At 28.4% G+C, this 25975-nt stretch overlaps 2 protein-coding genes across 3 annotated transcripts; one reads left to right on the top strand and one right to left on the bottom strand.

The window, feature by feature from the left end:
- Positions 1–8768: 8768 nt before the first annotated feature.
- Positions 8769–11120, bottom strand: LOC124837204 (cell wall integrity/stress response component). Of its 2 annotated transcripts, XM_088104577.1 has the most exons (6): positions 10999–11120; positions 10649–10881; positions 10447–10565; positions 10286–10343; positions 9764–9841; positions 8769–9203 (listed from the first exon to the last, which is right to left on the bottom strand). In XM_088104577.1, exons 2-6 carry the CDS (start codon positions 10824–10826, stop codon positions 9010–9012), a joined length of 627 nt encoding a protein of 208 aa, XP_087960703.1. In that variant the 5' UTR covers positions 10827–10881; positions 10999–11120; the 3' UTR covers positions 8769–9009. The 2 variants fall into 2 exon arrangements, with proteins under 2 accessions (XP_087960703.1, XP_047168466.2); XM_047312510.2 differs by lacking the exon at positions 10999–11120 and having other exon boundaries at positions 10649–10959.
- Positions 11121–19389: 8269 nt separating this feature from the next.
- Positions 19390–25780, top strand: LOC124837177 (pre-rRNA-processing ESF1-like protein). The gene is made up of 8 exons (XM_047312471.2): positions 19390–19740; positions 21143–21693; positions 21795–21866; positions 21972–22186; positions 22902–23064; positions 23254–23382; positions 24401–25083; positions 25303–25780. Exons 2-8 carry the CDS (start codon positions 21160–21162, stop codon positions 25601–25603), a joined length of 2097 nt encoding a protein of 698 aa, XP_047168427.1. The 5' UTR covers positions 19390–19740; positions 21143–21159; the 3' UTR covers positions 25604–25780.
- Positions 25781–25975: the final 195 nt, after the last annotated feature.

Below are 25975 nucleotides of genomic sequence, written 5' to 3'. Positions count from 1 at the left end.
ATACACCTGATCCTGATGAGAGTGGCAAGGCAACTAATTCTTCTTTACCCACCCTGCAACTGTATACTGCAACTCCAAACAATGATAACTAAATCAGTTAGACTAAATCTTTTTTTACAATAAAATTTTAATATCGGTATATCAATCAAGAGAATAAACTTTTTTTTCTAATTTTAATATCGGCATATCAAAAATATGATTAAAAGTATATTTTAATAATTATTTTTACTATTAAAAATATAAGATACTTAACTTTTCTCTATTTTTAATTTCTTATATCTTGAAATTATTCTTCAACAACATTGTACTTTATTATGATTTTGAAGAGATCTGACCCAAATATTTTATTCAGATCCCATAAATTAAATATATAATTTATTTTAAAAGTATAATTTTAGTTTCAATAATTAGTTCAAAAATTTTCTGTTATAACCATCTTAAACTACTCTATTTCTATCTTTATCTCGATACTTTGTCTTCTCAACAGTTTATATCCTTTAATCATAATTATTTTTAAATTATTGAATATCTTTCGAATAAATTATAATCTTTATCTCGATACTTTGTCTTCTCAACAGTTTATATTTCACAATATAATGTAGTATTTTAATTTGTTCGTTATAGTTAATACATATTTATTTGGTATAAATAAAATCAATAATAGAAAATATTTTTGAACATATAAGTTATGCTTTATATTTACTACAAATTTTTTAATATGTATTGTATATTTAGTGTTATTGATTTCTTAAAAAAATCAAAATTCAAATTGAAAATAAAATAATTAAAAAAATAAGTCGAATTATATCAAAAGTTAAATTAAATTTGTTTGGTACATTTGTGAGAGACAGCTGTTTGTAAATTTTTAAACAAATCCATTAAATTAAAAGTGTAAAATCATGTCATATACATATTGTATTACGACTTTTAAGATAAAGTTCATATTTGAAATTCAATTATAATATTTAGTCACAGTTAGTTAAATGTTAAGATATTCGTTGATAATAAAAAATATTAAAATAAAATTAAACAGGAGAATTTAAGAAAGTAAATAATTTTACACGGTCATGTATATATACTAACTATTTTAGTATATATTTTTAGAAAAAGTCAAATTTAGAAATTCATTATAAACACTGAATAGTTATTATTTTAATTATAATAAAAGATAGAGTAAAATAACAACAGGCATCGTGGACAAGTATTAGGTTTTCTTACTGAACAATCATTTCTAAAAGATAAAATAAAATCATCTTTAATAGTATGTATCGTTGATGATTTTTTTTTTAACGAACTAGTGAAAAACATTTTAATATAATATAAGGTTGTAATTAAAATTTAACTATGTAATAATTTATTTTACAAACTATTATTTAAAAAAGAAATACTTTTCATTGGTCTTTCTAATTTCCTTTGGAAAATTTTAAATTATTCAATTTAGGGTAATTTAAATCAATTGATTCTTGTTTTAAAGTAAGTTTTATTTTTCTTTTAGACTTTTAACTTTGATTTTTAATGTTTGCACATGAAATATTTAACCGTCCAACTTATTATAAGATCACCTTACTAATTAAAGATATTATATAATTAATGAAAAACATAAACAAACATATAAATATATAAAACCTATTTACAAAATTATTAATGAGAAAATAAAAACTAAACTTTTAAAAGATAATTAATACTTATGAAAATCAACTATAGAATACAAAAATTATATATCTAGTAATAGTTATTATTTCTAAAAAGACCATCAACAACCATATTGTTTTACAATTTTTTCACATACGATCATTTTTTCATATATAATATAAAATCATTATACAGACAAATCATAACACAACAAACAACAATGTAAGACAGTGTAAATATAAGAGACCATGAATATTATAAATTTTCTAATCATCATAACCAGCCAATCACGTATAACAAAATCAAATGTATGCATAAAATTTGCCCTCATAACCCACTATCTCTCAAGGCTTAAACATTTGACTTTACTTTTGAAATAAAATTGTATTGAGTAGATTGAGAGATTGTGCGTCTATTATCCCTCACTCTTGTCTCTTAGGACATATATATGTTAGACATCATCCCTCCCAAAGAGCATGACAAGGTAAGTTATGTATTTATGAGTTTGTTCTCCTACCGAAGGTCCAAATATGAACCTCTCCCGACTTTCATAACTAGATATATATTTCTTTATGTGAGTAAAATACTAGCAAAGTCAATATAATCTCTTTACGAAATCAACATTCAATACACCCTAACTCAATATCAATGTAGCACTTCTTCCTTGGAAATCACTACAATATCCAATATTGTTATCCAAACAACAAACATCACACATTACATATCAAACTCATTCATTATTGTCAACATACATGATTAAATAAAACAATTTTGAACATAAATCAATATATTACAAAACATAGTATTTGAGGATCCCTAACGCCCAACACTACACTTTAGGAACTCTTGGAATGAATTCCATATGGCATCTAACAAGGGGAATATGACACTCAACGCAAGGTCTTGACACCCAATGTTAAACCCCCTAAAGCTCACTATCAAGTGAGCATTCAAGGATACCAGGTAGCACCCACTAAAACTCATTATCAAGTTAACACTCGGCGGTCCCAATATAGTGGCTTAGACCACCGAAACCCATTCATATAAGCGGCTAACAGTCCTAAGGTAGTGCACACTGCCTTTGACCTTTGGATCTCACTAACTTAAGCCCTTCGCATGGCACCCAACGGATTTGTGGTACCACATGACGCTATATCAAAATTCCAGCCTTGATTTGACTGAGATAGGTTATCTAACTTATTTGTTTATGCAATTTTAACTCTTACTTATTTTAAAATACCTTGTTTCAGTTCAAAATAACCTTAGGTAGATCAAAATGGATAATCCTAACAAAATCAAATTAGTTTTATAAACAACATTTCCAATTCAGCAGTTCAAAAGCAAATATCACAACAGTTCAATTTCATTAATTCAAAGCTTGATCATTATAATTAAACTAGCTTTCCCTACCTAGATAGATGCTCTTAAACTCCAAAAAGTGTTCTACACAGACTCAATTCTCATAAACTCCATAGACTCTACCTCACACAGGTGTTATTCTACCTACACATAGAGAACATTAATCAATGTTCATAATAAACCCTAACAATTCTAATTGAACACAGGGATTCATTTTGAGCATTTTAACGTTACATCCAAACATTTTAACATCTTAAAAGACCAAGAAGAAGGCAAAAGATGAACTTACTATATTTAATAAACTAATTAGGTAGAATTGAAAACCTTTTCATCTTGAGTCCACTAGTGGTCTCTGATCGTCAAACAAATGAAAGACAGACTCAAGAAAAAAAGAAGACAAAGAAAGTTCTAAAAAGGGTTTCTAAAGAGATAGTGATTTTTTATAGAATAAAACTTGATTAATGTCAAAATTATTTATAGTTGAACTTTTTATAAATAAAATAATTGAGTGTCATCATTAAAACTACCACTACTCTTACACTATTTTTAAGTCCTTATAAAATATGAATCATTTAGATTAATATATGTTAATCTAAATTTCTAATATGTGTTAAGGTAATGGATGTTAATTATGGTTTATATTTTTTTAAGGACTTAGAAAATAGTGTAAAAGTGGATGTAGTTTTAATGACAAATCATTGTAAATTGATCTTTGCAAGTTTGGACTCTTTGTATGTGATAATTTAAGAAACTTATGAACCAAGTTTACACTAATTTGATCTTTGATTATGTTGAAACTCATAATAGTTACATTTAAATCGAATTAGAGTCTAGGGTATTCCTTTTGAGCCAAAAACACATTTGAATGTTACGGATTACAAAATAGGTATACAATGATTGTTGTTCTTTTATAGTCGTTGAAAATGGTGGGGAAAAAGTTGTTTGATTCTAGATATTTGATTTATAAATATGCATACTTTTGCTCAAACAAAACAATTTCACTATAAGTGAAACTAATAACAAGACCAAACTTTTATTTTACGATGACTTTAAAAGAGAGATATTCTTACTTAAGTGGAAATCTAGACAAAATAATTACCTTTTTTCATGAAGGATTTGTTTTTTGGGTGAGAATCTTATCACTCGAGGAATGGTGATCCATATGATTGTTCGAGTCATTCTCTCTGAAGATTCCCAGAGACCTCGATAGCTTCTTTCAAGTTGGAGTATAAGACATGGTAGACGATTCTTCCATGTTAGTGTCTTTTCATCATAACTTATAACAAATGAATCATGAATCATATTATGAGCAATGAGCTCCTCAACCCATGTTTTCTTCTCATTTATTTTTTATCTTTTTAATAAAAATTTTATGTGATGACTGTTGTTGGATTTTGAGGTGTCAACATAGTTAAGATACCAAAGTTCATTCATACCTAACATGAACTTATTAGGGAATCATAAGATATCATACACAAAACAGTAAACCACAACAAATCAGAAACACAATTAATATAAACATTTAATGTATTATTATGATCAGAAACCTAAAAAACACTCACGGTTCAATTTCAATAGTACAATAGGAATATCTACTTCAATAATGCTCTTACAACCACAAAACTTCAATGCAATCGAAAGAAATTGTCAACACACCCATAACCATTGATTCATACTACAAAAATGACATTTGAAATGTCCACAAACATCAAAGTAGCAACACCATTATCATCATCGGCTCTCCATAGGAAAAAAAAGTAAAAAGGAAAGAAAGATAAATCATAAAGAAAAAAAAATTCAAAGTCTTAATTTAAACAAATATATGTGAGACTTTTAGGAAAATCTAAAATAAAACTCAACATATACATGTTATTGTATGTTAATAAAAAAATAAATGTCAATTTTACAAAAGTTCACTAATCAATTTTTTTTCATTATTTTTCTTTAAATTCATTGTAAGGTGTGTTAGTAAAAAGAGAAAAAAAAAACTATTTTTTATTAATATAAGTTTAATCAATTATGAATGATTTGCATTCACCTTATATGTATATCATTATTACTTTTTATTCTACTTTAATATTTTTTTCAAAGCTTTTCTATTTACTTACACAAAAGAGGTTATTAATATATATATATATATATATATATATATATATATATATATTACTCTAACACTATTTTTATTTCTAATAAATACTTTTGTTTGGTTGAGACTCGAATTTGGAAGAAAAATATTATTAATAACTTTATTAGAGTTATTTTTTCATTTTTCACATGGACATGTGGACATATAAGTTTGTCATTATGCTTACTATATAGTTTTGTAATTTTATTCATCTCAATCCACCTAACTTGTTCTGACACATCAAAACTAATTATTGTTTGTAGTTTATTTTGTTAGTTTCAAATTTGTTTAATTTTACTAGTAATATTTAGTTAACACTTTTTTTATTCACTTCTATCATTTTCTTAAAAGGTGTTAGTTTTTAACTTCCTTTTTTTCCTTTATCATTTCTTTAAAATCTTTTATCTATGTATTCATTCTTTTGAAGATCGAAACTTGTTATAAAACTCTTTCAAAGAGACCTATACTTCTTCCTTTTTTAACAAAGTAAGTTATTCTAGAGTCATTTGATATTTGTGTTGGGTGCATGTTTAGGGATTAGGTTTGCATGTATGGTCTATGAGCTCTTGATGAATCTTTGTTCAAATAGGATAATTTAGATATGGTCAAATCTTTAACCTAAGTTTTCTTTGTGTATATATTGTCTATCTTTGTGATTAGAGGTGCTTGGAGTTAAAAGAACCATGTTGTGCTCTTAAACAGGTAAGGGAAGTTAGTTTTTAAAAACTTTCATGTGTTTGGGTATATAATTATGATTGTTTGGGAAACTTAATTATGAATTGGTTTGTTACACTGGAAGTGATATGACATTTGGATTTTTTTTCGTGGTGATTGATAATCTATTTAGTCTTGTAAGATTGCTTTAAAGATAGGTGAGATTGATTTAATGTGTTTTGCTCTTGTTAAACCTTGGTTTTTGGTTTATTAATGAAGACTTCTCTACGAGACATTTAATTGATACTTTTTTTAGCTAAGATATAATTATATTATAATTTTATAAAGCTTATTAAGTGAAAAATAGCTTAGAAATAGTCAATTTACTCCATTAAAAACTCAGAAGAATTTCAAGTTTTTGGAATACCACTAGGTGCCCCTACAATATTGTTAGGCACCACTTAACATTGGCCTCTAACTTAGCTTGCTTTAAGTGGGACTACCATACATTCGATGTTGGGTGCCATCCAAGGGTTGTCGGGTGTTAGTCTCGAATTAAATTATTGGGAGTTGTAGAGGTGCTCTTGTTGAACGCTTTCTTGGTAGGCTAGGTGCAAAGGGCTGACATAGGGTACCACATGACTTGTGTTGGGAACTGTTTTGCAAGGGAGAAAATATTCCAATTTTGTGTTAAGTGTATTGAGTAAGGGTTCAGAAGACGATTATTTAGACTCTAGTAGGTATTTCAACTCACAAAGAGTAAGATATTTAGATAATGAGAGTTGATTGAGGTTTCTATGACGGGAATTGGTTATGAATGGACCCTTTTTGGTTGAGATATGTGAGTTAACCTTGTCATATAAGAAAGCTTGGTGGAACCACTAAAATGTTATCGGGATCCTTATGACATGTGCAAAATTTTTGGATCTGACTTTATACACAAAATCTTCTAAAAGTAATTGTAATGATTTATTGATATGATGTATTTAGTTGTATGAATTAGTTCTACATGATTTGCTTGATTTTAAATCTTTGAATTTAATTCTACATTTTTTTAATATACTTGTTTACCCTTGTTTTATGATTGTTTCTTTTCTTTTTCTAAGATCATAGGTTACTAAAAAACAAAGAATACTGCAAGCGATGAACCTAAAAGTAATTTAGGTCAAGAATAGACTAAACATGAATGATTAATGTTATATTACTTATTTTATATTACATGTTATTTGTCTCTTTTTATTTTGAAATACTTTTTATTTTGAAATACTTTATATTTTGAAATACATTTTATATTAGTAGTATTTGAGGAATAATATAATACATGTGTGTGACCAAACTTGTGTAGTTTATGCTTGATAACAAATGATGAAATATCTAAATTAGTAGAAAGTTTTACTAATAGGAGATGTTACACTTTTTATGTTTATTTTCTTTTTATTCTTCAAAGTGACTTTATATGTTTATAATTAAATAATAAACTCTTAAAAAATTGACTTTGTGTTTTATTTTTTTAGAGTATCTTTTCTTGTTTACTTCACATTCGAATATAGTTAGAAATTCAATCACACGTTAGATAAAAGAATTTTGGAAAAAAAAATAAACTATTTGTATAAAGATATATCACTTAATTTTGTGATATATATATATATATATATATATATATATATATATATATATATATATAAAGTATTGAAAGTAAAATAAATATAATTAAAATAATTTATTTATTAATATAAAATTACAAGACTCTAAAGTTAATTAAAATTGAAATACCCTGAAATATATTTTATCAATGAAATAATCCAAAATTTATATAAGAACACCATATAGACATATTTAATTTGATTATTTTATATTTGTAATTTCACTCAATATTTATGATATAATAAGTAAACTTTTTAAGTGCTTTGCTTTCAACTAACAATCACAAACTTTCAACTACCAGTTAATTTCTCATGTTATAACTAGTTTTAAAGATTTAAGCTATTTTTTTCACTGCTTATGAGTGCAAAACAAAATACAATTTAAGTAGATTTCTCAATCCCATGGTTACACAACTTGCTCTTACAAACGTCAAATCGACTAATTATTGATCAATTAAATAGCCCCAACTAATTTCATCGTTTCACAACGTGTTTGGTGCAGCCATTTTTCATCCAACTCGGTCAAGAAAATAATTTAGGGTTATTTGGATTTCTGTTTCTCCTTTCTTTATGATCATAAATTAGTTTTTCGTTTTTTTTTTTATGGCAGAAGGTTTCAATAAAGATAGGTCTTTAATTCGACCTGTATATAACATTTATGTCAATTGCTACAGTGTTTGTTGTTAAAAACACATACATTAAATTGTATTAAACGTATATTTAATGCATTTGAATGAAATAATATCTTTTTCTTTTACATGTATATGAAAAATAAAAATCAAACAAAATCCTGAAAGGCAAACATTATGAAATTTCCATTTTGAACAAGATCAATCAGTTAGTATTATAAGATAATTATATTTCATGAATTTCCAATTTTTTTCCTGGTAAACAACTTAATTCAATCTGGAAAAAAGCAATTTCCCTACCACTTTTTATTTCGGCCTAAGTGTTTAAAATAAAACTGCTTAATTAAAATGTAAACATCATTTTGGCAATAGATGTAAGTCAATGTTGCTGAATGTTCTCACCAAATGTTTTCCATAAACTAGCACAGTTCATTATGAGACGGGGTTCATGAGATTCAAACTTCAGATTTTAAGTCCAATTACAGATGAGAGTAAAGAGTGAAATGTATTAAATTGAAGTTTTAAACATGGATACTGTTCACCATTGATAATAATATGTTTTCCAGAACCAGAAATCAGAAGCATATGGAGTGGAATTGCAATATCTATGAACCATGTTCAACAGAGAACATGGGAGAACACTAACCCTTGACGATGTGAGATTTTCAAATGGTATCTTCAAGCAGAGATACATCCAAAACTTAGAATAGCAGAACAACATTCTAATAGCTCAGATAGAGGATCCAAATTCCTCTCCTAATTATCATTTCTTGAAAATTTGGTCCCCAGAAGAAAACTCTAACACGGTTCCTTCGCAGACATAAAACTTAGATGTGCTTCAGCACACATATGTACATCCCTGACACAGGAGTAGCAAATGCTAAACAACACGATGGAATATCAAATTGCATGAGAGAAGACAGACGGGATGAAACAAAAACCGCTCCCTATCTTAAAACAATGCAAATTACAATGGCAAAAGCATGACAGGACAAGGAATGAACTCGGCAAGCAAATTTGCATCTATGTGCTTTGTATGAATTGCTTCCATGCTAATAACTACCAAATCCAAGTTAAGGTCATCAGCAACATCACCAATGATAGCCGTTGGCTTGCTCCCTTCACCAAGCCTCTCTAGCAAATTATAGTCCTTCAACCCACCTGCATTTTTATCATCAAACACAACAACAAGTAAATTGAACAACAATTGGCAAATCCTTAACTGTAGTTCAACTTTATGGCACGAATATGTTATCAAAATTGATGAGAATAAGACTCTAACACCCTTATATTATAAGGATTTCAATCTACATGAAACTCTTCTACTGGCTATCCTGTATATTCAACATAATCTTGGATGATCGATCAAATGTTCAAAAATGGTGGAGTCAAAATCCATATTTCAAGAAAGACCATTTTCAGCAATTCTTATATAATAGTCATTCATTGCACAAAAACACGAATCACCAATACATGACAAGCTTGCTATACAACAAACATTCAAAGAAAATAATCATACTGTTAAGGGGAAAGTTTTCTGAAAGGCCATTCAGAGCAATTCATATAAAATAGTCATAACAAACTTTCCATACAAAACACTCGAACAAAATGATCACGCTATAAAGTAATGTTCACAGAGTAAGAAAACGTAGTATTGTGCTTTGAAGGGTTTCAACAGCCAAAATGTAATAAATTAAACAGAGAAAATAGCTACTACAGACCTTCAGATAGATGCCAACGGATGCTGGATAGTTGAGCCTCATGCTCAGGCAGTGACTCTTTCTGCTGTTCATCAATAACTGTAAAGCATAAAAAGCACATAAACCCAGTTGCGTTTTATGTTTAATTTCAGCTAAATTCTAAAGAAACAGTATCTGAAAGTGCCTAAAGAATAAACTACTTTCCCAAATAAGTTATCATTCAAATACACCCCTACAAATCATGCATAAAAGTAACGGAAGTCATTTTCCCCTTCATAAATTTAACACAACAACCCTTATGCTTGGGAGTGGAAATTTGGAGGAAAAGGGAAGCAAGGGTAAAGTTTTCCCTTCTAACAAATATTCTTCAATTTTTTGGTACTTATCCTTCACAAGAAGTAACCCAATTCAACTTGGATAAGACCTGAGACAAAATTGTATAAATCTTCTAATTCAAAAGCGAAAAGTTATCCTCATTTTTCTTTCTCTTGAAAACCACCCGTAGGTATGCACACAAGCACATGCCAAGTTACAATAACATACCTACAACTGTAATGTCAGCTCCGTACTTTTTAGCTAAAGCAGAGGTGGTTGCAATAGCCTAATAAAAACACGACAACCCCAAGTCAGCGTTTGATGAACAAATGCACAAATTAAGCCAAGGCCAAAAAAAAAAAAAAACTAAGTGCATCACAGCGACCCACTTGTCTTGTACCCTCAGAGAGGTAGGGATTCCTATCCGTAATGGGCAAAAGCAGATGCTTGAATTCCGTGAAGGCATCACTGGCCACGCTGACTTCGGGTTCCTGCGGCTTAGCGTTGGCTGAACCGGAAGCAAATGCGGAAATTAGCGATTTTTGAAAAATAAAAAAACAACATTGAGAAAAAAAAGATGAAAAATTCTACCTTTGTGAGCGATTCTGCGGAGCCTGGCGAATAGTGAGAGGTTGTGAGTTTTGGGGCGGAGAGTTGAAGAGAGGTTTAAACAGTGTGAGGAAATCGACAACGGTTGGTTGGATATGGGAAGTTTGGGATATTCGCAGGGTTCAACGGGAACTGCGAGCAGGCAGTGAGCGAACGCCATCGAATGGAAGAAGAAGAATGAGAAGAAGGTGGCGGTGGTGGCGGTGGTGGTGGTGCTAAGTTCACGGTTCAGTGCAGATTGGGGTTAGTTCCAGAAGAAAGAGACCCCAACAACATCGTAAAAGTAAATTATTAATTAAAATTAATGAAATTAAATAAAAAGAGATAGCTACATGGGCTGAGATTGATAGCGTGGATGTGAGGTACATGCAGGAAAGTGTAGCGGCGCCCTATTCTCTAGCCACCTGTTACCATGGTCACCACCAGCCCACTGTTTTTCGAATGAAAAATATTTTTATTGAAATTTATATTAGAAATATATACAAAGTTATAGTGAAATCATCTACGTGTTACACCTATTTTATACAAAACATTCCCATCTATCATTCTTATTAATAAATATTTAAAAATTTGCTTAAATTTTAAAGGACCATAAATAATTTAAAAATAATATATTTATTATTATTATTATTATTAGATTAAAGTTTAATAATAAATTATGGTTGACTATTTAATAATATATTTTTCAAGTGAATTCATGTATTAATTTTTTCAAACTTTGTGATATAAAATTGGATTAGATGACTATTTTTTTATGTTTTTTTTTAATTTTTAGTGAAAATTAAAATTATTTGTTTTGTTTTTAATTTTGATTCAATTTAGTTCTTCAATTTCATAAATGTGTGGATTTAGTATTTTTAATCAATTTTTTTTAAGTTTACTTAATGTTTCAAATATATTTTATGATAACATTTGAGTTGTTTACATTATTTGACACATTTTTTATTCAATATTACTTGAAAAACGTATTTGAAACCTCAAATAAACTTTACAAAATTTGATTACAAGAAATAAATTGATGCAATTCTAAAGATGAAGGACTAAATTTGTCTAAAATTTGGAGAAGAGATTAATTCAAATTTTAATTGAAAGTTAAGAAACTAAAAACATATTTATCCTATTTTAATTTAGTAGGTTTACACTACTAACTAAAACTAATACAAGTTAGGTATTGAAGTAATAAACAATCATATAAACATAGATAATGTATCTACATACTTTCACAAATCTCAATGATACATTTTTCAAAATATAAAGTTCTTACACAAGTGGAGGATCTATATAATACAAAATTATATACTTATGCATTAATTATATTTTATTCGTCCATCAACCATCTTACTATTTCAAAACCATCATATTTGAACTATCATATGCACACATATAACATACGATAATAACTAATGGATAAACCACAACAAAACACGAAAAATAGGATAAGCTAATGATAGTTTATACCATCACATGTTATAATACCGCAACGATTAAACAAAAACCACATGTCCACACATTTCAAATTGCACATGACATGTAATCAATGAATAATGATTAACCCAAATTTACCAAGTCTCAATTCCTCGTAACATGGTTAGTTCACTTGCAAAAAGAAATATCTCTTATCCTAAATCCCACTATAGAAACCTTATTCAACTCTCATAACCTAAACATCATTCTATATACAAGTTTGCAAATTTAAGAGAGTTAAAATAATTTCACAATAAGAAACCTTATTCAATGCACAACATTATATTAACCAATATATATATATATATATATATATATATATATATATATATATATATATATATATATATATATCATTCCTCTTTATGAACACAATATTCATACAATACACAAATCTCATCCTATTACAACTTAACTATTCCATTTGTTCCTTTTATTGAACATCCATTACATAAACGTCCCTCCAATACCATAATCATTTTATAGTATGATATATCCTCATACGATTTTTCACATTTCAAACAACACATCATATAAGGCAATTAACAGACTTACTCGCTTAATGAGTTACCTTTGGGATGTATTCGTTAAGTGATTAAGCAACTCACTAAATGAGCCAAAGACTATATCCAAAAATACATAAATTTGTCTACTGAAGATGAAATCATTGATATGTTTAATATACATTTAATTATATATTAATGTAAACATTTATCATGTGTTAAAATGTTACATTTTGAGGAAAAACAACCCCTTTAGCTTAGATTGCATAACATGGTAATTAAAGTTCAAAGATTTATTTTAAAATATCATAAAAACACTTCAAACTTACTTCAATCATCCCTATTTATATTTGTGACACCTGTCCATTTCTTTGATTATTTTGTTATTTCATATTCAAACTACTATAATGACCAAAATACTCCTATCTCCTGTTATGACACGTGTCCATTTTTGTGAATTTTTATCATTGCATATTAACTTTCACCGAGCAAAAAAAAATACCTTCACCAATTTACCAAATCACCATTTAAACATTGAACTCTACGCAATGGTTGGTTTTTGTCCATTACATCATCACCCATCTATGTGGAGCCATTTAAATTCTCCCTTGGTCCTTATTTTTGTATGAAAATAAATTGGATCATATTTTTTGTAAAAATGAACACATTTTACCCTAACCGTTAACTGGTTTCAGACGGCATTAAATTAAGGTCACGTGGTGCAGAAAGAATGTAATGTGCTGACGTGTGTTTGTGCAGAGAGTGTTTTGATTGTCCATTTGTGCAGAGAGTGTTTTGATTGTAATCATTAGATATATAATTTTATTACTTTGAAAAGTTAAAAATATAATACGTATGTTGAATTTATTTAAATTTAAAATAAAATAATTTTAAAAAAAATATTAAAATAAGTTATCTTTTATAAGTCTAAAAATTATTTATGTTTGGATAGAATTGCAAAAATACATATTTTTTAATTTTCTTTGTGTTTAAATGTTTTTATGAATTTATTTTGACAAAAAATTAAAAAAAATTTATAATAAACATATTTTAGTTTAAAAAGAAATGTTTTCTCTAAATAGTCATCTAAAAAATATTAAATACGTTATTATTTTTATATAATAATTTAATATAATATAAACAATTTTGTATATTAATATTCAATTAAAATACACATAATTTTATAAAAATTTTAAAATTAAAAAACTAAATTTAAAATAATTTAGTTCACTAGTGAATATGATTAAATTGGATTATTAATTAAATCAATATATTATTTTAATATATTTTTTTAATATTATTAAAATAAAATAATCAACATATAAAAAAAATCATAAATTAACTAGATAGGATTTTAAGACTATATAAATATTTAATCATATAAACTTTTTAATAAAATTACTTTTACTTCTATTAAGTTTTTTTATTCCAACGATTTAGGATTAAGTTCTATAAAATGAAATAATTTAATAATATTATATTAAAAATACTAAAATAAATCTTTAATACATAAGATGTGATGTTTTGTTTTATGATAAAATAATATTATTATAGTCAATTACGATATCTTTTATATTTTTTATTTATATAAATTTATTTTTAAAGGAAAGCTCAGAAAATTAAAAAAAAATATATACTTAAAAAGTTTGCTTAATCAGTTGATGTACAATAGTTAATTATTTATCTATATTATTTTTGTATGAATTTCATTAAAAAATATATATTATTTTTAAATTTAAATAAATTCAACACATATATTATATTTTTAACTTTTCAAAGTAATAAAATTATATATATAATGATTACAATCAAAACACTTTTTGCACAAATGCACAATCAAAACACTCTTTGCACAAACACACATCAGCACATTCTCTCTGCACCACGTGGTCTTAATTTAACGCCGTCTGAAACCAGTTAACGGTTAGGATAAAATGTGTTTATTTTTACAAAAAATATGACCCAATTGAGACCGATGAAAAATGAGGACCGAACTGAGATTTTCATACAAAAATGAGGACCAAGGGAGGGTTTAAACCAATAATAAATGATTGGGTGTAATTTGATTATTATTATATGGTTTAATAGCCAATTCTATTCCTAGTTTCATTGACAAATCTCAATTTAGTCCCTCGTTTTAAAAGTGTTTGAAATTTAAAAGTGTTTGAAATGGATCCTCACTTTTAAAATTTTGAGTCAAATTAGTCCCTTTCGTTAAATAGAAACAAACAACGTTAAGGGTTTGATGATTTCGCAGAAGACATGTTATTTTATAGATATTTTTATGTTGACGTGTTAGTGGATGGGTGCAGAGATGAAATTTAGAGGTGTACTTGATATTTTCTAGGCGAGGCCCAAGCCCTCTAGTTTTTTTTTTTTTCTGGACGACCAAAATCGTCGCCGGCGGCGCCGATCGTTGCTAGAGACACCGTCAGCCACTACATCGTTCCTCCCTCCGTGCGCAATTGATGACGTCGTTGCCGCTACCATTAGGTTCCGATTCTTAGTAAACTTCGTCAGCGACAACGTCGCCGTCCTGCGGAGCAAATCGCGTGTTTCTCCTCTTCAAATCGCAAACACAAATCGCAACTTGTCCTGAGCCCTAATTCATCTGCTTCACTTCAGCCTTCGATAGCATCACCGTCGAAGTGAAAGGCATAAAGGTAAGGGATTTCGCCCCTTTGTCCCCCATTTTCTGCACCTCAAGGTTCCCAACGAACCCACTGATATCTTCCTTCTCCATATCCACTCCTAGAAACATTCCTTCTACCGTGGATGTCTCCACCACGTTCTCCTGTATTCCTGTCATAATCGTTCGCTCCTTCACCACTAACTTCCCCTCCGAAATGCGAACAACTCTTCAGCTCCCTCTACGTTCCTCTGCAATTAAATCAAACCAATTTTTCATCTGTCCAATGGAACTGAAATGAAATTTTGAATTTAGGGTTTTTATTAATCAATACCGTGAATGACACCACTGGAAACACTCGATTAAAAAAATGTTTGCGAATTCGAAAATATGGAGATGGAAACCATTGCCGTTAGCAACATAAAAAACAACTGGATAAATGAAACGGAACAAAAAAGACAATATTAAGACGATGATGAGGGGTCTTTACTCTTTCACAGTCAACTTCTAATTTACTAATACATCAGCACAAATATATTTATAAAATAACATGTTAGTATTGTTCTCTGCCAAATCATCAAACCATTAACGCGGTTTGTTTATATTTAACGGAAGAGACTAATTTGACTCAAAATTTTAGAAATGAGATATATTTCAAACACTTTTAAAACGAGGGACTAAATTGAGATTTGTCAACGACTGGGGGACAAAATTGACTATTAAACCTTATTATATTTATTATTATTAGTATTATTATTTTTTTATATTATTAATATTATTATACTATTTGTATTGTTAATAATATTAATATTACTAGTACTTTAAATTTATTAATATTAGAATTAGTATTATTATTTGAATTAATATTATCATTAATATTAGTAGTAGCGGTTGAAGTATGATTATTATTATCATTATTACAATTAAATATGTTTTTTTTTATTTTTACTGAAAATTATAATTAATTCTTTTTTAACTTTATACTAATTTAATCTCTTATTAATAGAATTGCATGAATATTAGATTTTTTTATTTTTTCTTAAATTTAGTTAAAGTTTGAAATACATTTCTCATTTAACATGAAAAAAAGAATACATTAAACAATATAAAACATTCAACTATTGTTACAAAATATGTTTAAAAATCAAATAAATTTAACAAAATTTGGTTAAAAAAATTAGATATATACATTTTTAAAGTTCAAATACTAAATTAGACCATAATTTAAAAGATTAATAGACAAAAAGATATTTAACTCTCATTATTATTTGTATTACTAATAATAAAAATATTAGTAATATTATTGTTAGTATTAGTATTAGCGTTATTCTTATTATTAATATTATTAGTATTCTTATATATTATTAGTATTAAAATTAGCAGAAATAATAGTAAAATTATTATTATTAGTATTATTATTATTTGAACTAATATTAGTATTAGTAGTGTTAATATTAATAATAGTTTTATTTTTTTTATTATTGCTAATGAAAATACATGTACTATACATACTTGTCTTATTTGTTTTTAATAACAATAAAAATAATAAAATTATTATTGCTTTTATTATAATTTAATATAAATATGTTTTATAATTTTATTGTAAAGTAGTTTTTATTTATTTTGTACGTAATTTATTAATTAAAAGTTTATAAAAATGATTAAAGAAAAACTGTTAAATTTAAATAAACAGTTAAGTAAAAGACAATATTAATAAAATAATTATTTTAATTAAAAATATATTTAAAAAGTAAAAGTGAAAAACAAATATGGATAAAATGAATCATATCTATATATAGATTAATAGTATTATTATTTTATTAATATTTTTATTATTAGTAGTAATAATAATAAAATTATTATTATTATTATTATTATTATTATTACTATTATTATTTATTTGTATTATTAGTATTACAGATTTTATAATATTAGTACTAATATTGTAATTAGAATTATTGTTAGTATTGTTAGTTGAATTTATATTAGTATTAGTAGTAGTATTGATATTATTATATTTATTATAAGCGTAAATAGATTAATAATATTACTTCTGTTATTATTGTATCATTATTTTTATTAGTAGTGTTATTATTATTTTTAGTAGTAAGATTATTAGTATTATTATTATAATTTGTATTATTAGTACATTTGTAATAGTATTATTAGACTTCCTAATATTAGTATTAATATTAAAATTAGTATTAATATTATTGAATATTATTATTTGAATTTATATTGGTATTATATTTGTAGTATTATTTATATTATTACTTCTAGTATTATTGTTATTATTAATAGTAATATTAGTATTAGTACTTTTATTATTATTATTAGTAGTAATATTCTCATTATTAATATTATTTGTATTATTATTATTATTATTATTATTTATAACTGTTTGTAATATAATTGTTGTTAACTTTTTTTGAAGACGAACTACTATTTTGATTTTTTTTAATAAAACTCAATTATAATTACATGATAAACTATTTTTATAATTTAGTATATTGAATAATTTATCAGTATATCTATAATTATATAACTATAACTATATATGTAAAGAGAATTTTATCTGTACACTGTTGATATTCTTATTTTTACGACCTATAATATATACAACAGTTGTTAATTGACTTTTAAGAATAATCATTATTTTAATTTTTTTAATAAAGCTCCATTACAATTAATAACCAAAGAAAATAGTGAACTATTTTTATAATTTAGTATGTTAAATGATTTATTATTACATTTATCAGTACATATAATATTTTATCAGTGTATTTAATAGTAGCTTTTATTTTTAATAATTTAATATATTTCACTTATAAAAATTAAAGTAATTAATATAATTTATATTATTTTGTGAATCAAACTTAATGTAAACAAAAATAAAAAAACATGTAAACTAAAATAATCTATAATAATTTATTAAATAAAATTATTATATTACATCAAACACATTTTATACTATTTTCTCACCACAAATATAATACAGGTATAATAATTACATAATAAAAAAAATATATAAAAAACTATGTAAACATACTAAAAATATAATAAATCTTAAACTTTTATTCATTTAATTAAGAAAAACATAAAATAAATCTTTTTATTTTATTTTTGTTGATAACCTATTCATCTTTAATAAGTTTTATAATATTGTAACAATTTGATTCTAAATTATGTTATTCAGAAGTTATATCATTTCGACCTAGTAAATAAATAAATATATTAGTTTCTGCATTATAGATTATATGTTTATCTTATTTGCATTTTCTTCTTTTTATCATGTTTGTTAATTAATATTTTATTTTGAATTGAATATTTTTTTGTTTTAACTTTATTTTACTGTTTACATTATGTGTGAATTGATTATTATCTTCATAAGTACACTGTTTAGAATATTTTATGTTTAATTTAACTTTTATCTAATTTCATATGTCAATATATCTTTATTCTAAGTGGTATACATCTACATGTATTTTTAATTACAAATCTTTTGCCCACGAATCATATTTTAGAGTGTGCTTAAATTTTTTTAGATACATCTTACTTTTCTTTTGTATGTGGATCATAATTCAATTACTTGCAGTTATTTCAGTTTTGTGTGTTGATTTACAGTACAGCGAGAAACACTTGATGTTATTATTGTTATTCGTATTATTGTTTTTGTTATTAGTTTTAATATTTGTATTATTATTAGTATAATTTATTATATTTGTATTATTAATTGTATTCATTATTTTAACATAACAAAATAATAATAATATTTATTTTAATTAAACGAAAAAATACTTAGTTATTTATTTTTTCCACATTATTAAACTCTATTTTAAATATTATTTTTAACTATACATAATTATAATACGAATATATAAATATTTAAATACATTATTTATTAAAAAAAATAAACATATAATTTTCTTAATACAAACATAAAAGAAAAACTACGAGTGAGCAGGGCTCCAGAAATAGTTACTAAATGTATGAATGTAATTATTTATTTTTTAAATAGTTTTTTAATACAAATAATTAAAATCTAATAATTTTAATAATTTTTTTTTCTATTTTCCCTTTCGTTCTTTTTTTTTCTTCCATCTTCCTCTGCCTTTTAAACCCTAACACAACATCCGCATACCGCACCTGGACCTCATCTCACCGCACCTGGACGTCACTCCGCCGCACCTGGACGTCACTCCGCCATAATTTTTGCGATTCAATAGTAGTTAAAATTGAAAAAACAGGGATTAAAGGTGATCAATGGTGGTTCTTTCAAAGGATCCACTATACTGACAAAAAATCAACAACGGCAAGGTCATTGGTTTCACCCTCTCTTTCAAATCCTTTATTCCGGAAAGCCCGTTTCTGTGGTGCTGTCAACCAATTCTCCTCCTTCTGTCGGTGGGAACCATTTGCCATACATCACTTCTCCTCTCAACAACACCCGCGCCCCCCGCCGCCCCTTCGTTTTTGGGGTAAAACTCATGTTTCTCAACTCTCAATTATAAGTTATTTTTTTATGTATGATTTTGAGTTTGGCTCCTTATTTCGCCTGTTTGTGCTTTCATTTGGACAAAAGGTTGGTTGCATTTTTACCAAAGGCTTAGTGGTTGTGTTGAGTTTCTAGTTGTGCTCTTCGACCATATGTTGCTGCATTTTATTTGTGTTGGTTATTGGTCACTCCTTTGTTGTAGTATTTTATTGTTTTTTTAATCTGCAAATTTGTCGATCTTGCTTGGTTTGGTTCACTGTTGGTCTTGCTTGAAACTTATGTGAGGATTTAGTAGGATTTGACGGAATGACTAAATAGGCTTGCCCATTTGGTATGCATAGCTTGTTCAAGTAAGAAGTGCATTTACCTTGTGATTGGAACATAGTTAATATGAACGAAGTCCAATTAGTTCATTGGTAACACTTCAAGCTTATTTTTCTTACACGTACAACTAGTCTACTATTAGCTTGAATCACGTAAGAAGTAAGTCATTAGAAAGTATTAGCCGGTGTCGCCTATTATAGATTGCATTATTTGTTAATAATGTGGTGTCTGAATTGTGAGTGTCCGTGTGGGTTGGGTTTTTTTGCCAAGTACTTCTTGGAGGATCCTGCTTTAGGTTTTGCAGATCCTATTACCGATTGTTAGATTTATTTCCTGGTAGAATTGCTATGAAAGAGACTATTGTGGTTGCCTTTAAATGATCACCGAAGAGCTTTTTTTTTGCAGCTGTTGGAGAATTCAAGTGTTTTTGATTTATCTTTTGTTGTCTTTAATGGGAAAACAAATTAGGAATTTTCGTTGTTGTTTAAGATACTTAACAGTGGCAGTAAGAAAGATACTTAAGAGTGGCTGGAAGTAGTAGACCATACTATTTGTTTGAATGAATTGTCTTCAGGTTTTATGTATGCTTGGAGCTGATGCTATACATATAGACTGCATATATTTTCCACTCCGCTTTGGTGCTTTTTTTTTTAGTTTTGGATGAGGTGACTAGTTATAGGTTTTCACTTTATAGGGTTTATTTGGTTGTTTATACAATGAATGGTTTATGTGACTATTTCTTATTTATTTATTGCTCTAAATTTTATAATTTATGTGTTATATTTAACTTCCTTTTTGGTTGCCTATTTTTTCTTGGTGAGCTATGCATCTTTAAACATTGTTGATTTGTTGTGATAACAGAGACATGCATTTTCTTTGAAACATGCACTTTATTTATGTTGTATATTTCTTTTCCGTATGAGCTTTGGGTTCACTACAATGGACCATGACCAACAAAATATTGACAATGCAACATTTTGTAGTTTTTATTTCATTTGGGAGGGAGAATCTAAGTTTTATTGTCTCGTAATCCTTGCCTTACTTTGTTTTTCCTCTGACAGTGTCCAACTAGAGCATAATGGGATCAAAAAATGCAAACAAGAAGGACCTAAAGGACAAAAGGAGGAAGGTTAAGGATAATTTGAGTTCAAAACATTCTGCACCGAGTGATGGCAAGGTTATCAGTGATCCTCGTTATGCAAAGGCTCACACAGATCCTCGGTTTAGGGAGGCTCCAAAGCGTGAAACAAAGGTGGCCATTGACTCTCGCTTCAACCGCATGTTCACTCACAAGAGTTTTTTGCCCTCTTCTGCTCCTGTTGACAAGAGAGGCAAGCCCAAGAACAAACCAACCTCTCAACTTGGTTCTATGCGCCATTACTACAAAATTGATGAAAAGGAAACAGAGCAGAGTAGTGATGAGGAAGAAGAATTGGTGAAAGCCAATCAGTTGAAACCAGAGAATGATAAAGGTTCTGAGTTCGAAGAGACCAGTGAATCTGAGTCGTCAGCTGAATCAGAAGAGGCCAGTGAGTCAGAGTCTGCTACAGATACAGATACAGATGAAGGTGAGGACGAGGTAGTTTATGAGGAAGAAGCATCTGATGTACAGGTACTGCATTGCATTTAAATTTGAAATTTCTCATCTTTGTTTTGTGTGACATTGTATATAACACTGGTTGGCCCTTTTGAATTATTTTTATTTTGTGACAGGAAGACATAGCAGAAATTGAAAAAGAAACACATAGGCTTGCTGTTGTTAACATGGACTGGAGGTTTGTTAAGGTACTACATATTTCAAGTATAATGTGCATTTGCTGCAATAAATTTTTGATACGAGAATTATTTAAAATGTTGGCTAAAATTTTGCTTTTGTTTGTTTTTTGCTAGGCTGTTGATTTGTATGCATTGTTAAGCTCATTTCTCCCACCTAATGGACTGATCAAATCAGTAACTATCTATCCATCCGAGTTTGGCCTTCAACGTATGAAAGAGGAGGAAATTCATGGACCTATTGGTCTATTTGATGATGAAAATGATGAAGATAACAGCAATGATGACATTGACAATGAGAAACTTCGTGCATATGAGAAGAGTAGAATGCGGTAAATAACTATAAAAATACTTGTAATGTGATCTAAATAACTATAACTGTCAAATGTATTACCTTGTGTTGTATTAAGTATAACTCAGTAATTTTAGGAGTTTAAATTGGTTCTATTATTTAATGTAAAGTTTTCATTACTTTTTCCTTCAGGAACTCATTTCATTAATAGGTATGCCTTCTGATGTAATAATGTTCAAAAGGCAGGAATATTTTACATGCTGATATTGTTAAAACTGAAGAATAGTGGTTAAAGATGATGATCATGATGACAAGACCATTCTTTATATATTTTTACCTCCTGCCTTCGTTTTCCATTTTTCTTGTAATCTAGGCTGATATCAGTGTGATCAATAGTGTTTGGTCTTAGACACCTCCTTCTTGTGACTATCATTTTGGAGTTCTTGCATTTTATTGTGATGATCTAGTTGGGTGGGTGTCTAGAGCCGGAGGCCTTAGAAACACATTTTATTCACTCATGTCTGATGTCTCGTATGACTTTTTATTGTTGTACCTTTTCATATGTAACATGGGTTAAGTAAACTGTTCTGCTGATTGATACATGGGTCCACAACGTACAACTAAGGAAACTTAAGGGATCTTTTCAGCACATCGTCCACTGTTTCAAGATATACTTGTTTACCATGTGGTTCAAGTTTCTTTTATATATTTTTTCTTCTTTTCACATTAATTTTTATTATTTCTCTTCTCCCCAGGTACTATTTTGCTGTTGTGGAATGCAACTCAATTGCCACAGCAGATTATATTTACAAGGAATGTGACGGGGTTGAGTTCATGCAGACGTCTAATGCACTTGATTTAAGGTTTATCCCAGACGACATGGAATTCAAACACCCACCTCGGGATGTTGCTACTGAGGTATTTAAGATGCGATTGCAGTTGACCTCCAATAGTATGTCAGATTAAAAAATGCAATTATAAATTGATTGATGTGGACTTTCAATTCATCTGGTCTATGTACGTGTGCGCTCGCTCACATATTTAGTTATGATGTATATATGCAGTATACTAATAAATTGCAAAATTTTGACTCCGTTCTGTGCTTAGGTGCCTGCAAATTACGAGTGTAAGGATTTCTATTCTCGGGCTCTTCAGCACAGTGAGGTTACCCTTACTTGGGAGGATGAAGAACCTCTTCGCTCAAAGATATTGAATCGGAATCTCAATGATGAGCAGGTCAGCTTGCTTTCTAGTAATCAAAGTTTTAAATAGTGCACTATAGAATCACTATAGCAGTTAGCAATGTAGAGCGGTCCCTCGCTACAGGGGCTGCTATGGTGGAGTGGTTTAGTGCAACTGCTATAGCAGACTAAGTAGCGAGCTGTTGCTGATGCTATAGCAGTTCTATGTGTTAGTTTCAAAAAATACCTTTGAAAAAAAGATATTAGGCGTGTTGGTAGACTATTTTTGGATTTTTATTTCCAAAACCGAAATCTATAGATGTAATAATAGTGACAATGATAAATACTTGGATTTAGAAGATGATGACTAGTCATTCCAACCAATCTAGGAAACTTGTTTTAGACTTTTGTTGGTATTTACTTGTAGGCTTTGTTTATTACATCTGTGATTTTTTATTCTTAATTATAAATATTATTTTTGAGTAAATGTTTGAGTTTTGAGAATTTATATATATATAATACATTATATAAATTATAAAAAATTTCAAAACATCTTGCTATAGCGTTTTGGGGATGGCCCCCAAACTTTGGGTGTCATCTTCTGTATCTTTTGTGCATAAGGTTTATCCATTCTAAAAATTCTGGGCTTGCATAGTGTTATTATGAGGTCTTGAGTATTTGCATCTTTTATATGGTGATTTCTCTACGTAGTTCTTATTTATAAAATTAGTTAAAGACCCGTCATACGTATTATGAAGGAAACATGCACAATCTATTAATGGATGCATCTATAAATATCCCTGTCATGCATATATATATATATATATATATATACACACACACACACACACATATACATATATGCTGACATTTTATCCTTAACATTTTACCGTACTCGTGTATCTTTTACATATGTCTATTTGTTTTTTATCTATATCATATCTGAAATTGTGAAGCATGGATGTTCTTCCATATTACTTTATATGTGTTTTCTGTATTATCTTTTTTGCACTTTGCTTCAAATTGAATGGTCTTTTTCTTATCTTCCCTTCCTCTTACTTCCTCTTGAATAGTTAGCTCAGATGGAATTGAAGGAACTCTTAAATTCTGATGATAGTGATAGTGATGATAGTAAGGATAATAATAGTGAGACAGATGATCAGCCTGATAAAATTGAAAAAAAACGAGCTAAATACCGTGCTTTGCTCCAATCTGGTGATGATTCAGATGGAGGTGGTGAACATGATAACGGCCATGATATGGAGGTCACCTTCAATACAGATTTGGAAGATTTAAGCAAACATATATTAGAAAAGAAGGATAAACAATCAGAAACAGTTTGGGATGCATATTTGAGGAAAAAACGGGAGAAAAAGAAGGCCAGGAAAAATAAAGCAAAGTATTCATCAGATGACGATAGCGATGATACCGATCAAGAGGCAACTGAAGAAGCAGATGACTTCTTCATCGAGGAGCCTGCAGTCAAGAAGAGGAAAAAGGCACAAAGTACAGACGAAGAACATAAGCCCCAAGACAAAGTGAGCAAAGAGGAGCTTGAACTGTTGCTTGCTGATGATAAGGGAACAGATAGTGGTCTCAAGGGATATAATCTAAAATTTAAAAAGGGCAAGGGAAAAAGGAGGGAGAATGCTTTTGATGAGGAAAAAATACCAAGTAATGCATTTGATGATCCACGTTTTTCAGCTCTTTTCTCCTCAAACTATGCAATTGATCCCACCGACCCACAATTTAAAAGGTATTTTCTGTTCTATGTGGTGACATTTACGTTCTACTCAATGTTTTTATAAAATAAAACTAATAGCTGATCAAGACATTGTTTCAAAGTTCGTAACATTCAAAGAAAATATAGTATCACACAAACAAAATCATTTCATAGGTTCTTAATATTCAAAAGTAAACAACAATCTAAATCGAATATGTTTAACTTCTACTAATATAATCTTGGTGTTTGCAGGAGTGCGACATATGCCAGGCAGCTAGCCCAGAAGCAGCAAAAGGATAGTGCGGATCCACCTGCGGAAAGGGAGCCTACAAAACCAAAAGGAATGCAATTGTCTTCGGATGATTCTGGCATGGTGAAGGAGGGTGAGGAAAAACCATTAGAAGTTTCGATGTCAAAGAAAGATAAATATGAAATATCATCTTTGGTTAAATCGATTAAGATGAAAGCAAAACAAGTTCAGTTACCCTCTGGTAGCAAGACAAGGAAAGAAGAAAAATCACATATTAAAGGTATGAAGAAAAAGAGGCAGTAGTTCTACCGAGCCCAGCAGGTTGTTTATTCTTCCAAGACGTGAAAGTTTTCCTGTCCAAATCACCCATTTGAAATTTTGAATCCACATAATTAGAATGCTTCATTAATATTTTGGTCCAAACTACATGTAGAACGGTATAAATTATAATGAGTTTGATGATTAGTTTTGGAAAACGCATCCATTTGGTGGTGTTAGCATTTATTAGCATTTATAGCTGTATGTTGTCAATCTAGATTTGATTGCATTCCCATGCAAATTAACCCGTAAGAGTTTTCACCTCTGGTCTTTTCTACAATAATTAATTATCTCGTAAAGTCTGCACATATCGAGTCTAAGTCGTATTTCTGGAGCAATTTTATCCACTAGATCAAG

Source organism: Vigna umbellata, chromosome 1, assembly GCF_029865625.1.
Source record: "Vigna umbellata cultivar VRB3 chromosome 1, Vumbellata_1.0, whole genome shotgun sequence".
NCBI lineage: Eukaryota > Viridiplantae > Streptophyta > Magnoliopsida > Fabales > Fabaceae > Vigna > Vigna umbellata.
The sequence above is the reverse complement of the archived record's forward strand: the minus strand, read 5'-3'. Positions and strand labels throughout refer to the sequence as shown.